Source organism: Dipteris shenzhenensis, chromosome 21 (assembly GCF_047967505.1).
Source record: "Dipteris shenzhenensis isolate YYH24624 ecotype China chromosome 21, Dip_SZ_1.0, whole genome shotgun sequence".
Taxonomy (NCBI): Eukaryota; Viridiplantae; Streptophyta; class Polypodiopsida; order Gleicheniales; family Dipteridaceae; genus Dipteris; species Dipteris shenzhenensis.
In genome coordinates, this window is record NC_141616.1 from 30,080,960 (window position 1) to 30,096,404 (window position 15,445).

General features: G+C 40.7%; 1 protein-coding gene across 1 annotated transcript; it reads left to right on the forward strand.

Annotated features, from left to right (window-relative positions):
- Positions 1-5,609: 5,609 nt before the first annotated feature.
- LOC147888735 (GDSL esterase/lipase At4g01130-like) lies at positions 5,610-9,479 on the forward strand. The gene is made up of 5 exons (XM_087392760.1): positions 5,610-5,910; positions 6,313-6,504; positions 6,611-6,777; positions 7,018-7,288; positions 9,115-9,479. Exons 1-5 carry the CDS (start codon positions 5,664-5,666, stop codon positions 9,375-9,377), a joined length of 1,140 nt encoding a protein of 379 aa, XP_087248886.1. The 5' UTR covers positions 5,610-5,663; the 3' UTR covers positions 9,378-9,479.
- Positions 9,480-15,445: the final 5,966 nt, after the last annotated feature.

Below are 15,445 nucleotides of genomic sequence, written 5' to 3' on the forward strand. Positions count from 1 at the left end.
TTCATGAGGGAAGAAAAGGAAACTTGCCACAGATTGAGTGGATGGAAAAGTTTCAACGGGTCATTTGTCATGTATGCATATTTAACAATGACTCGAAGTACATTCTAGAATCAGAAAGGCTGAATTCTGCTCCATTTAGGTTGAAAAAAAGCTCTTCTCTTTCTGAGATGCTGATAAAGGCAAGGGAGTTATGGGTGGGCTGTGGAAAGCCACAAACAGTGAAGGGCAGGAGACCTACATCTGAGTACTTGGCAAAGAGGACTCGGTTCTATAGATGCTTGAAAGGTGTTGTAAGCAATACGCAAGGCATACCAAGTAATAAGGTTGAGGCAAAGGATCTAAACACCGCCGTTGCAAGATACAGGGATGTTACTTGCATTGTCTTCCGCGAGGACTCAGTGTTTCAGAGCATGGTGGATGTTTGCCAAGCATATGAAACAAGAAAGATATCCTTTGAGGCACCAGAGCACACTGCAACTCAGAGGAAAGAAATAATGAAACCGATGTCTATTGTTTGGTGGAGAGCATTAAGGTTTGTTCCAGATGCAATAACAGAAGAAGTATGCAAGAAGATCCTAAGCGGTGACTGCTTCTTTGGAAAGAAGAGCAAGCATAGCAACTTGAATGAAGTGGTCACCCGAATGATTCAAAGTGAGGCTGCTCTCTCGGCACTATTGTTTTTATTGAAATCTGATGATGAGTTAGCAGGCAAGTCAATTAATGTGGATAAGAAGAAAGCACTTAGCCTAGGTCAACTCCTTGATAAGACATGGGCTAGAAAGTGGTTGGCTTCAATGGATGCAGATGCCACACCAACAAAGGATCTAAGAGCTAAAATGCCAAAGATTATTGAGACATAATATATGGACATCAAGAAAAAGGCCTTGCAGTCCATTGTCCAAGGTAGAGCAATTGGTGGTTTAGATGATGGTTCTCCATTCAGCTTCTCCTATGATATCTTGCTATCAGAGAATGATACAAATTTTACACACATCAATGGCATTGATACAGAGCATTTTATAACAATGAGCGGTCATGCTTGGGAGAAGCAATGTGTATTTTTCATAGATGAATTGCAAGACCTTGCAGTGTCACGGATAGTTGAACTTGTGTGGTTTATCATAGAAGGTCCTATGGCAGATAAGAAAAGATCAACGTTGGTCCTATTCGTGACAGAATCACAAAGGGATGCCTTGTATGCGAGTTTGACATCTGCATTTGGGTATTTACTTTCAAAAGTATACCATGGTATAGTCCTACGCAATCATATGACCTCCATATGACTGTCTTGGAAGGCATTGCCATTCAAGTCTTGCAGCCTTTCTTGATGTGCTTCTTATCTAGGGTGGTGGCAATCTAATCAAAATTCCTTTAAGGACTCTCGAGCTTCATTACTTTGAGGACAATAAGGTTAAACTTGATGCAGCAATGGTGGATTACAAAAAGCCGATGGATCCTGATGTGATATGCAGGTGGGACAGCAAGCTGAAATGCCCTTGAGAAGATCATCTAGAGTGTCTAGACCACCTTACTGAATGATGGGTGGGAAGTAGCATTGTATCGAATGGGTTTTGCTGTTGAGAAATTGCTACGCCAAGGTAGAAATGTAAATGTCATTGATACCCCCCATCAGATTGAGTTCTTTGACACATATTATAGTTGCACTACCTTCTTTGAAGAGGAAAATGTTAAAGAAGAGGGTAGTGAGGAAAATGTCGAAGACGAGGGTAGTGAGTCTGAGGGTGATGATTCTAGCTCAGGTGATGATGAGGATGAAAGCTCTGCATCCGATGACTTACGCCAAGAAGAAATTCGCACAAAGAATAAGGGTGATCAATTGTCAACTAGAGTCAAGAAGGTTCCACTCATCATACGGGAAGGCTCGTGGCAGCAAGAAGTAGTAGTACAGCACGTCATAGGAAAAGGTAAGGCTAAAGAGGTGGAAGCACTTCCCTTGAAATTAAAAGTGAGGAAGGCACCTTTGATCTTGGGTGAAGGACATGCAAGTGGATCAAGCAAGGAAGCCTTACCTAAAGAAGGTATGCATGAGGCAAAGCATGACCAGGAGGAGTTATCAGGAGGCATAGATGGTTCTTCAACCATAACCTTACAGAATCCAGAGCAACCTACTAGTTAGGAACCTAGTAGCCAGGACCCTACTCACCAAGAACTTGGACATGAGACTTTAGAGCAGCCTACTAGTCAGGTGCTTGGAATTGAAGAGTAAACTACTGAGGACCTTGCTACTGAGACTCCAATCTTAGAGTAGCCTATTACTCAGGACCCTGGTAGTCAAGGGCGCATTGAGGACATTGGTACTGTCTTAGAGCAGCCTATTAGTCAGGACCCTGGTAGTCAAGGGTCTGGCATTGAGGACATTGGTACTGAGGAACATGATGGCTGACGGCTTTGTAATCACAAGTTTTGAACTTCGCAAGTTTTGAACTTCTATGTAAAGCGAATATCTAATAAAAAGTTAACTACTTTTTTGATTTCTTTACTCTCATTATTGTGTATAAAGATTGTTTATGAGGTCCATTTTATACTTAATGGTGTATTTTAAACTTTATGTCAATGTATTTTTATAGTTAAGGGTGTTTTTTAATACCAAGTGAGGTGTATATGTACACCACTTACACATAAAAGAATCTATGTACACTACCTTTCTAAGGGGTTTATGTACACCACCTTTCTAAAAGAAATGGTCATAAAGACCTTGTGTGCACACCACGTATACATAAAGGTGTTTATTTACACCACCTTTCTAAGAGAATTGGTCATCTATTGATGTTCTTAGGTGATAGTAGGTCAATTCATAAGAAGTTATGAAGATGTTTATGTAGACCACCTCTGTAAGAGATTTGGTTATGCATTGATGTTCTTAGTACTTAATCACCAAATTTTTTGTTTGGAGTTGTCAAATCTAGTTCAAAAAACAACATTACTAGTATATTCAAAATTTTTGGACTATTTTTTAGTCCATTTCTCAAATTGGACTTTACACAAGTCCAAAAATTTTGAATAGTGTGTTATGTGTACTAAAACTTGAATACAAAGTTTGCCGAATTCCACTGAGCAATGCATAAATTATGGATCATGCAAGATACCTATATACAGAAAATTCCTTGAGCCTCACCAAAAATGGCTACACCCAAGCAAACAATGACCCATGTGCTAAAAAGCTTCTTGTTAAAACAATGTATTTTTGAAATGCATCGCTAAAAGAATGTTGTTGAAATCTTTAAGTTGTCATTCTCTTTGTTCAACTAATATTTGTTACGCTTGATATAATTTGTTTAATACAATGGAGTCATGCTCATATAATTTTTAAAGATTTCAAATGATTTTATTACTCTGCTTCTATGATTTTTAAATGCTACATGAAATCTTTTAGAATAGTTCGAGGTAGCTATGACCTTTTAGGATTGACTAAATTAAAAAAAAAAACATCGACTAGGAGGTGGCTATTATTCTATTTATGGCTATAGACGATAAATGGATATGGGGATAGGTTGGTAATGTATATTATTTTTTGAGAAAGAATAGACCAATGCAAGTTTCTAGATGTCCTCATGACTTTTTCCTTCAAATATCTTTTCTTTGCACAATAACGCAAAATTTTGAAAACTCCTAGAGGGTTGTAGATAGAGATGTCAAAGTCTTGGAAGCTCCTTTAGAGTTGTAAATAAACATTGATATCTTAAAATATTTTTTAGACATTGAAATACATTGAAGAAATCTATCATGCATCATATTTTTTGTTTTGTATGATCACGTTAAAATACATGTTACCTGTCATTCACCCTTTCTCTATCTAAAAGGAAAGACAATCATTTGTTTTCACCTCTTTGGACAAGGACAATCAAATCTTGACCACCCTTTTTGGAGTTTGAGAGAAATGATAACCACACATTAGTTGACTTTTTCTAGAATGTTCAAAAACATGCGGCCATGCATAGCCGTCCTTATTTTTCCAATGGCCGCAGAAAGCCAGCCATGCATAGTCACTCTTTTTGAAAAACGAAAGGGTAGTCATGCATTCACCTCCCTTTTTTCTAAATGCCCAAAAAGGGTAGGAAAATAATGTTAGCTACCCTTGCTTTGTAATGTTCAAAAGTAGATGGAAAGTTTTTGGTTTTCCTTTCTAAATGTAGTTCAAAAAAAGGTTGCCGTGCATTAGCCTCCCTTGTTTTTGGCTCAAAAAAGGGCGAGAAAATGTTAGAAGCTCTTTTCTAACAATGTAAAAAAGGAGCGATAATTTTTTACCACCCTTTCTTACAAGAAGCCTAAAAAGGAAAGAAGTGTATTGGCCCTACGCCCGTTAAATTAAGGCAGATATGAAAAGACGACCGTCAAAATGGCCCTTTAAGAAGGCTAAAAGGGTAGTTTTTGGCCGATCTTTTTGCACCTTTTTCTTGTAGTACATATGCTCTCTTTCATCTCAAAACATACACATTTGCCGATTTTACATTAGATTATTCAAACTCTAAGCCGTGGAATATAAGATTTTAGTCGTTTTTCTTTAATTTTAAAATACACTAAAGGATGGCAGTGGAGGCAATTCAACAAGAGCTATTAATGCGTTAATTCGCCCATGCCTCCACCAATGCTTGGCTGGCACATACACAAAAGCCAACCCTTGAAGGACACACTTAGTGCTCAAACCTTTAAGGGTTAGCAATACTTAATGTATACAAATCCAAGGGAGAGAACACAAATCCTAATTCAAATGTTGTAAACAACGTTGCTTATTATACTAAGAATGACTTCAACGTACATCTTGGGCAACTTTAACATACCCTAGATCATGTTAACCCAAAGCAAGTTACATGTTACTCAATTCATGTCAAATAAAAACATAGAATAACTCATTATCACACCCACAACAATCCATGGATTAACTCTCGATCACATTTGGACCAACATGCTAAATAAAAAAGAATAACGTGGAATAAACTTCATATATTGGTCCCACCATTCCCTAGTGTACATTATACTAACTAACATACATTCAAACCAACAATGACATGAACCTTTAAAGAAATTCAACGCAATGCCCCTTCCCTTCACACATCTCGTTCATTAAAACAACCACTTCTTTCAGGCAGGCCTATTGAATATCATTTATCTTATTCCTAGCACGTGAGGCAATACAACATGGACCACCTCCATGCCTCCCCATACGCTTGGCTAATATCAAGTGAGTTTGAAGGGAATTTAAATTACCCAACTAAATTTTTCGTTTCAATTAAGCCACTCTTGCATACTTATGAATTAAGGGATTTTTTCTTAAAGTTGAATTAAAAGACCCTTTCTGTTCTAATTATACTCTTGTCAAATTTGTTCTTGAGTTGATTTAAAAGAGCTCTGCTTTTGAATGCAAGTGGTACAGTACAATGTTTTGAAGTCAACCAAACGTGCAAGATACATCAAATTTGTTCTTGAGTTGATTTAAATAGAGCTCTGCTTTTGAATGCAAGTGGTACAGTACAATGTTTTGAAGTCAACCAAACGTGCAAGATACATCAGAGGACAAGGACCAGGTCCATGCCTCCACAAATGCACACGCACAAAAGCCAACCTTGAAGGAGAGAGTAACAAGGCTCTTTATTAGCGTCACTACATAAGAACAGAGCTCGTCTCAAGTTCCATACAAAGTTCCAATGGTTTCCAATCTCTTGCTGGTGAGCATCTTCGTCGTCCTCATCGCCACAGTCGCATGCCGTCCGTCACCCTCCCCTCCCTGCTTTCCGTCTGTCTTCAGCTTTGGCGACTCCAAAGCAGACACCGGCAACATCCAGGCCGCTTTCCCCTTCGAATCTGCTGCTGAAAACGCTCCCTACGGTCGCACATACTTTGGTCTGCCTTCCGATCGCTTCTGCGATGGACGACTCGCCATCGATTTTCAAGGTGTGTAGGTGCAATTTGGACTTTAAGGGCCTTCTCCTCGGCATGTTCTTGTTCGAATTTGGCTGTATAGGATGTTGCCGTGTTCCAAATTCCAATCGCAGTGAGATCACCAGTTTTGTGTGACCGTGGAGGGTAGAGCTCTAGTCACTGCCAGGAGTTACCTGTGGACCTGGTCCTGTTGTCTTGTTCGTCTGTCAGTTTGCATCGGCAAACTACCAGTCCTGTCTGAATCTGAAATCACAAATAGCTTCATTGCTTGCGAATTGGCTGCGATACGGACTCCGGAGCTTCTCTTCGAGTCTCGATGTGCATGCAGTCTGCATTCTAGGCTAGGGGTGAAGTTTGAACTACATACGGATTCTGGACTGCTTTGCTAACATTGCCCGGATATTTGTACGGCAGCTAAGGCTTATGGATTACCTTTCCTCAGCCCCTATTTGCGCGGATTGGGATCTGATTTCCGTCACGGTGCTAACTTTGCGGTCTCCGGGGGAGGGGCCCTTTCTAACCTGACGTCCATTCCGTTCCACTTGGAACGCCAGTTCCGGCAGTTCAGGAAGCTAAAGGCTCATTATCTCGACCTGCAACATTCAGGTTACTCTCTAAAGTGACAGAATTTTGAAAGCGCAGAGTGTATTCCTATCTGTTTGCATCCGTATCTCATGAATTCAATTCGTTTGGTGGGTTGATTGTCATGAAGGCTACCCTGATCTGATGCCCGCAAACCAATATTTCGGAGAAGGCCTGTACGTGATCTCCATAGGAGAGAACGATTATAGAACTAGCATTCAGGATGGTCTTACTGTAGCGCAGATTAAGGCGGAGATCGTCCCTCAAGTGATAGAAGTCATAAATACGACAGTGAAAGTAAGCAATCGGCCTGTTCTTCATCCGACTTTGTAACTCGTTTACCGCTTCTTTCTTCCTATGCATTGCATTTTATCGATTCAGATAGACGGTTGAAAATTTTCCAATGTCTATCTGTCGTCACTCCCCCTGCTGCACCTCGTTTTCTTCCCTTGGTCCCTTGGAAGAGGACTTTGAAATTCGCAGACACAGTGTAGAATCGGAAACTCTTGGAGGAATAATTTTGGGTTGTTTGCACAGGGACTGTATGGTGAGGGGGCGCGGAAGTTTCTGGTGGAGGGCATTGCGGCAGACGGATGCATACCGCTTCTACTCACGCTACTTCAGTCGGGTTCGGGGGATCTGGACGACTTGGGATGTTCGAAATCAGTGAACGACTACGTGCAATACCACAATGCAAGGCTCAAGGTGGCCGTGAAGGAGCTGAGGGTGGACTATGAGGATGCGGAAGTCGCCTTCGGAGACTACTTCGGCATCAACATTGAGATTCTATCAAATGCCACTGCATACGGTAATGCTTTTTGTTCTCTTTCATGGAAATAGCTATTATCTACCGGTAAATGATTTTTTACCGATTTTGTAGATACATCCTTTAGTTTTAATTGTCAATAGGGCTTATTGGTGCACTTGTAGTCTTGCAAAGTAGTCCATGAATTTGGGGATCCACCCACTTAGAACAAGATGAATTTCATTCATGTGGCCTGTCAAGAGAGAGAAAAAGAAGAGAGAGAGAGAGAGAAGAAGGAGAAGAGAGAGAGTGAGAGAAAAAAGGAGAAAAAGGTGAATCTTGCCCAAAGTAAGAGAGGGAGAGAAATGGAAGAGAGAGAGAGGGAATGAATGCACTTCCAAAAACATGGAAGAGGAGAGAGAGGGAATAAATGCACTTTCAAAAAAGCACACCCAAATTTGAAAGAGATACTCTAAAGTCAACACACCAACCAATCAAAGAATTTGAAAAAAAAACACATGACAAATGCTAGAAATTATTATTGACTTTTGAAAGTAGAACCTTCACTAAGGCTTCCTAACGACAGGCCAAAAAAGTAGTGGAGGGGTTTTCTAAGGGGGGCACAATAAGGATTTAGAGAAACAAATCCTTTTTGGCTTGCCCTCTGAGCAACGTTTTAAATCGGGCAAAGCTGAAATTAGGAATTTTTAGAATTTTTCGAAGTGCATTTTTCCTATTGGATAACATGTTGATACTTGGCTTCTCTTCATTAGCTCTAGTATGGACTTGAATGTAGACTTTAAAGCGGTTGACTCTCTCTCTCTCTCTCTCTCTCTCTCTCTCTCTCTCTCTCCTTGTTTATCTCCTGAAGTCTTCCTACACACCATCTCTACCTTTTTTCTCTCCCCCCTCCTCCCCTCTCTCTCTCTCCTTTATCTCATGCAGTCTTCCTCCACACCATCTCCAGTGGATACTTTTTTGTTTGCTTTTTTTTGTTCTTACAGGTCTTCTGAATGATTAAATAACATTCACCTTGTTTCGAATAGAAAAGATAAGAGCTCAGGTCATAGCCACACTCAATTTTCTAAAGTATTGCGTGTTGGTGCTAGATAAGGATTTAGAGAAACAAATATTTTTTTCGAAAAGAAAAATAACAGCTCGATCATAGCCACATTCAATTTTCTAAAGTATTGAGTATTGGTGCTAGTAGCCCCTTCTAACGTATTGACCATTGGTGCTATTAGCCCCTTCTATTCAGTTCACCCCATTGAGAATTTCCCATACATTGAGTCTCGAAAGCAAGTGAACCAATCCAGAACTTGAGGTGTAGGGAAAACCATAACATCAAGGGTATTATCCATAGATGATTTTTTCATGAGAGGTTTATTAAGAAGTGAAACTTTTATGTTGGCATCGAAATTTTATATGCCCTGATAAAAATAAAAATTTAAAACATTCGCCAAGATTTGAAGCTTTTATGTAAAAATTTTATGTTTTCCATATAAATTTAAAAGAAAATATATAAAATCATACTATGATATGTCAATATTGTGAAATCTTGCTAAGGTGTGTAGGGTAAGAAGAGTATGGAAATGAGGTTAAAGTATGCCATAACAAGCTCATATACTAATATCCTTTATTATTGCCTAGCTTCAAGTCCCTTTTGGACATGGTTGTTTCTTTGTTTAATCACAAGAGATTATTTCTTTAAGATAAGAAGCAATGCAACAATTCTCTGTAGCTTACCCATTCAAATGATCCAAGGGCCATAGGTGGTAACTCATGACTTAAAGAATGATGTCAACCTTATTTCCTAAAGTGTGAGTGAAAGCAAGTGCAAAAATATTGTTGACAATGTAGTTTGTTGGTGGTGACTATGCATTATTCAGGATTCACAGAGACTCACAAGGCATGCTGTGGGTTGGGAGGCAAATACAATTACAATACTATGGTGCAATGTGGGCAATCTGGGGTGGTGGATGGACAAAATGTAACAGTGACCTCATGCAACGATCCATCATTGTTCATTAGTTGGGATGGTATACACCTCACAGAGCACTTTTATGAGTTGGTAGCTAAGGCCTTCTTGCAAGGGCACTTTGTGGATCCACCCCTCACCGTACCCTCAACTTGTAACCTTGACTTCTCTTGATTCGACTTCCCATAGGCATACTCACCTCTACAAAGTAGAATGATGACATGATTAGTTGCTTTGAGTGTTTAAGGTAGTCAATTGTGACATTGAGCTTGTTTTATGCACAATCAAATTTTTTTAACAAGGTCTCAACCAAATGGTCTCAATTCATCTAACGTTCACTATGTTTTCCTTCTCATCTTTTGAATTAGAATGTTTTTCTTAACGTCTTTTCTTATGTTTTTCTTTTCATCTTTAAAATGAGAATATGAAGAAATGTGTCAAGGTTATTGAATGGGTGCTAATGAATATCTAACGATTCAAAAGGAAATGCAAAAGAACTTCGATTAAACATCCAATGGATGTGGAATGAGCATGATTGACTATACAAATGCAAATTTATCATCTATTGGCATTTTTTAGATTGCCTTAATTATGTTAGAGGGCATGGATTACCTACAACTTGTAAGAACCTAGGAGGCACGGCCACAACGACTCATGAAAGATCAAAGATAAGAGCGATAATTTGCAGGACTTAGCTAGTAGATAGTGGCAAGTCCAACATCTAAAGCCACCCTGAGAGCAATGCACTAGTACATGAAGAGGAGTTCACGAGATCAAGTGGCATGCAAGAAGTTGTATAGCAGGAACCTTTGTTGGAAGGAGTGGAGGTAAACATAAGAACACGCATAGGATTCCATTATAACCCTTTGAGGAGGGAAGTAGGATCCTTACCACCTCGTCATGCTTGTCACCCTCCTACCATTAGTAGACAATTTTAGAATTGGATAGAAATCTTGGGATATCATAGTCCATGGTTTGTAAATCATAGATTTCAAAACAAATATTGCAATATTACTTGAAACTTTACACACCCACTTGCATTGAGTGATTTCATCATTAGACACATGAAAAAACAAGTGTTCCTATCATAGGGGGGTGGTGTACTATATGTACACCTCTTCCAAGTTAATATTCACTATTAAAATATGAAAACAAAATAATTAAGGGCAATGCTTTACAAACCAACTTGCATAGAGAAAATCCTTAAACACATGAGAAGATACAAATTGCCTTAGAGAGGGTGTGTACATATACACTGCCTTTCAAGTTAACATTTACCATAAAGTAATAAACCGATATAATTAAGCCAATGCTTTACACACCACTTGCATATTAGAGTAATTTTGATCCTTAAACACATGAGAAGATAAGAGTTCTCTCAGAGAGGTGGTATACATATACACTATCTTGCAAGTTAATGTTCACCATGAAAATATTAAAATAAACTATTTAACATAGATATTTCCCATTAAAATTTTAAAATAAACTATTCATTAAAATTCTTATCACTACTACACATGGGCCTTGTTCCGACGATTAAGCGCCGACGTTTAGCGCACGCGGTGCACTAATTATCGGTATGTACGATGGCATTAAAAAGGTTGATATATACCGACCTTTACTAGATTTGTTAATGGTCGGTATATATCGACCTTTTACTACAGAAGTGTCACAAGGTCAATGTATACCGACTCTGAGATGCTTTCCTATACTGATGTTTTATAGAGAGTGTTTTTCCCCATACTGACCTTTAAAGAGAGTGTTTCCCAATGACAATTTTTTTTTTCTTTTCATACATGTGTGATCCTTTGAAAGAAGAAAAATACAAGAGCATGTACATCAAGTTTGAAGCTCATATATTCATGTCCAAGTTTGAGATAACACTTATTTCATTAATTTTGGACTCACATGTCCACTTTTGGACTAATCCTAAAACTCCTTCCCAAATGGAAAGTTTACTTTATGAAAATGTTGTTCGAGAATCAAAAGTTCACTTTTTGGCACTGTCATTTCCACATAATAAATTTCAGAATATCTCTCTATAATGTTGCACTAAATAACAATTTAAATTAATAATTTAATTAAAAAAATAGTTTAATTACATTTAAATTAATAAAATTAATTTAAATGTATGAAAAAATTATATGTATGCATGCATGTATGTATGTATGGCCCATGCATGACATTAAATTCCCATAAGAGTCCTCTAAAATCTTCAAGATATCATAACGGTATTAACAAACACCTTTTGAGAGTTTAAAAACTCTAAAATCTGGTAGATATGGAGTCACACATGACGTTACACATGCATGCATGCATGTATGTATGGCCCATGCATGATATTAATTTCCCATAAGAGTCCTCTAAAATCTTCAAGATATCATAACGGTATTAACAAAAACCTTTTGTGAGTTTAAAAACTCTAAAATCTGGTAGATATGGAGTCACACATGATGCTACACATGCATGCATGGAATGTAAATATCCTTGGTTCGTCGATGGAAGGCCATTGATATATTTGGTGGGACTAGTGCACTGCACTTGTCCATGTGGCATGGGCATGACTGTAGGGCCTTTAGTTGATCCGTGTCGGTGTGGGATTCATGCTGCGACGACTATTGATGGAGGGGAGGGAGGGGGAAAGAGAGAAAGGGAGGGGGGTAAGAAAGAGAGGAAAAGGAAGGAGGAAGGGAAGGAGAGGGGGAAGGGAAGGAGAAACGGAAGAGAAGAGGAAGGAGAGAGAGAGAGGGGGGGGGGGGGGAGGAAGGGGGAAGGGGAGGGGAGGTGAGGTAAAGGGGAAGAGAAGGGAAGGGTAGGGTAAGGAAGGGGGAAGGGGAGAGGAGGGGGAGGAAGGAAGGGGAGGGGAGGGAAGGGGAATGGGATTGGGGAGGGGAGGGAAAGGGAGAGAGGTGAGGAAGGGAGGGAAAAGGAGAGGGGTGAGGAAGGGGGAAGGGGGAAGGGGAGAGGAGGGGGAGGGAGGAAGGGGAGGGGAGTGGAGGGGAATGGGGAGGGGGAGGGGAGGGAAAAGGAGAGGGGTGAGGAAGGGAAGGGGAGGGGAAGGGGGAAGGGGAGGGGAGGGGGAAGAGGGAGGGGGGGGCGGGGGGGAGGGGAGGGGTGAGGAAGGGAAAGAGTGAGGAGGGGACCTCCCTAATGCATGCTTTGGCGGTCACGGCCGTCGAGTGCCTAAAGAGACAATAGAAGGAAATGAAAAATGGAGAGGAGGGAAAGGGGAAGGGGAGGGGAGGGGTGAGGAAGGGAAGGAAAGGGGAGGGGGCTCACAAATACATGCTTTGGCGGCCGCGGTTGCCAAGCCTCTCCACAAAAAAAAAATATGGGATTTGTTTTTTTTTTTGGGCAGAGGGGCACGACCGCCAGATTGGTGTCTTGGATTGGAATGGGTAGGGGTGAAGGGAAGAGAGAGGGGAGGGATAAGAGAGAGGGAGCAGGGAGGGGAAGAGAAGAGAGGGAGAGGGGAGAGGAAGAAGAGGGAGAGGGGAGGGAGAAAAGAGAGGGAAAGGCGAGCGGAAGGAAAGAGAGGGAGATGAGAGAGGAAGAGGGGAGAGGAAGAAGAGGGAAGAGAGGGAGAAGAGGGGAGGAGAGGGGAGAAGAGAGACAGAGAGGGGAGGGGAGAGAGAGAGGGGAGAGGAAGGGTAAAGCGAAGGGAGGGAGAGGGAAGGGGAATGTGAGAGGGGAGGGAGACAGGAGGGGAATGGCGATATATAAAGCATGAAACCCTAAAAATTTTGAATTCAAATGGGGAGAGGAGAAAGGAGCAGGAAGTTTGAATTCTAGGAGAGAGAAGGGAGAGAATGGCTAGGAGAGAGAGTGAGACGTTCGAATTCTAAGGAGGGAGAGGGAGCGGGAGATAGAGAGAGGAAAAAGAGAGGGAAATTCAAAACTTTAGGGTTCCGTGGCTTATATATAGCCTCTCACATTCCCCTCCCCTCTTCTTCCTATCCCTCTCCCTTCTCCCCTCTCCTTCCTCTCTTCCCTCTTCTTTCTCTAGAGCTCCTCTCCCTCTCTTCCCTTCCGCTCCCCTCTCCCTCTCTCTTCTCCCTCCCCTCTCTCTCTTCTTCCCCTCTCCCTCTCTTTTCTCCCTCCCCTCTTGCTCTTCTTCCTCTCCCCTCTCCCTCTCTTCTCTTCCCGTCCCCCCTCTCTCTCCCTTCTCCCTCCCCTCCCCCTTTGAATCCAAAACACCAATTGGGTGGCCGTGGCCGCCAAGCACCTGTGCTTTTTCTTTTTTGCGTAGATGCTTGGTGGCTACGGCTACTAGAGCATGTATTTGTTAGCCCTCTCCCCTCTCCTTCCTTTCCTCACCCCTCCTGCATTAGGCCTTGGTGGCCGCGGCTGCTAGACCATGCATTAGGGAGTCCCCCTCCCCACTCCTTCCCCTCCTCACCTCTCCCCTCCCCTCCCCTTATCCCTTGCATCCCCTTCCTTCCCCTCCCCATCCCCATCCCCATTCCCCTCCCCTTCCTCCCTCCCCTCCTTTCCCCGTTCCTCACCTTGCCCTTCCCTTAACCCCCCCTCCTCTCTCTCTCTCTCTCTCTCTCTCTCTCTCTCTCTCTCTCCTCTTCCCTACCCCTTCTCCTTCCCTTCCTTTCTCCCTCCCCTCCCCTTTCCCCTTTCTTTTCCTCTCTTTCTTACCTCCCTCCCTTTCTCTCTTTCCCCCTCCCTCCCCTCCGTCAACAGTTGTAGAGTGAATCCCACACGGACACGGATCAACTAAATGCCCTGTGGGCATGCCTATGCCACATGAACAAGTGCATTGCATCGGTCCCACCATATGTATCAATGGCCTACCATCAATGAACCAAGGACATGTATGTTCCATGCATGCATGTGCAACGTCATGTGTGACGCCATATCTATGAGATTTTAGAGTTTTAAAAGTCTCAAAAGGTGTTTATTGATACCATTATGATATCTTGAAGATTTTAGAGGACTCTTATGGTATATTAATGTCATACATGGGCCATACATACATACATACATACATACATTAGAGGAAACTTATAGTAAATTAAGGTCATGCATGGGCCATACATACATACATATATCAATTAATTTATTAATGCATTTAAATTATTTTTATTAATTTAATTATAATAAATTAAGTAAATAATTAAGAAAAATTAAGTCTTTTGATGTAACTATTAATGAGAGTTTATAAGTGTTTTTTATGTATTAGACTGTGTCACGTTAAATTTTATAATTTTGATTTAATTTCTTTCAAAAAACTCTTAAAAATTGCTTGTTTTTATGTTTTCATCTTTGTTTTGAAGAGTGGTTTTTTCTTAAATTTTATCCAAAATCTAGTCCAAAAGTATCTATAAAAATGAATTTGTACATTGACAAGTCCAAAAATAATGAAATAAGTGTTAGATGAAAAAAATCAATCAAGAGCATTTACATCAACGGCTTCATCCTGAGCCAAGTCCTCCGCACCAAATAAGTCTATCTCCAACACTATACCAAGTTGATCTCCTATATCATCATTGTACTTTGGCATCGTACATTCACGTAAGACTTGATCTTGTAATTCCCCTTCTTTCAATAAAGTCGGGTGATTCTTGATCGTCATCTTCATTGTCAATATTATGATTTCCATCTTCCTCCCGTACGATATCATTATGTGCATCTTCCTCTTGGCTCATACTGTGATCTTCATATTCTTCGCTAGATCCATCTGGATCAATTGGATCTGGCATTGGTAGTGGCATCTCCATATCCACATCTCTATCTTTAAAAAATTGTTTACTTCGTGGTGCAACTTGGATCACGTACCACCATCTTAGATTAGAACGATTCGGATGTAAAATCACCTATATTGAAGATGGGTGTGAAATGCCATCAACTATATGAATTTATGCTTAAGTACATGTACCAAGTATCACTTTTATTGGTCCAAAGTTTGGTGGAGTCTATCGCAAAGAAACCACTTCTGTCTTTCCTCACTGTAGCATGGGGACCGTTGTAAATAGTTCTAAACCATTTTACATCAAGAATAAAAATACTAAATCGTCTGAAATCAATTTCATAGATTTCACGTAAGGTCCCACAATAATCCAACTGCGAGAAGAGAAGATTGGTATTTGAAGCACTTGCTCAGCTATCTTGTGTGAAGTTAGCCACGACTCCACAATCATATGTGACTCTCTTTGAATTGATGCGTTCTACATGAAAACATTATCCATATGACCAAAATGCATTGTACGTTTTGTACTGCAAAAGAGCATCAT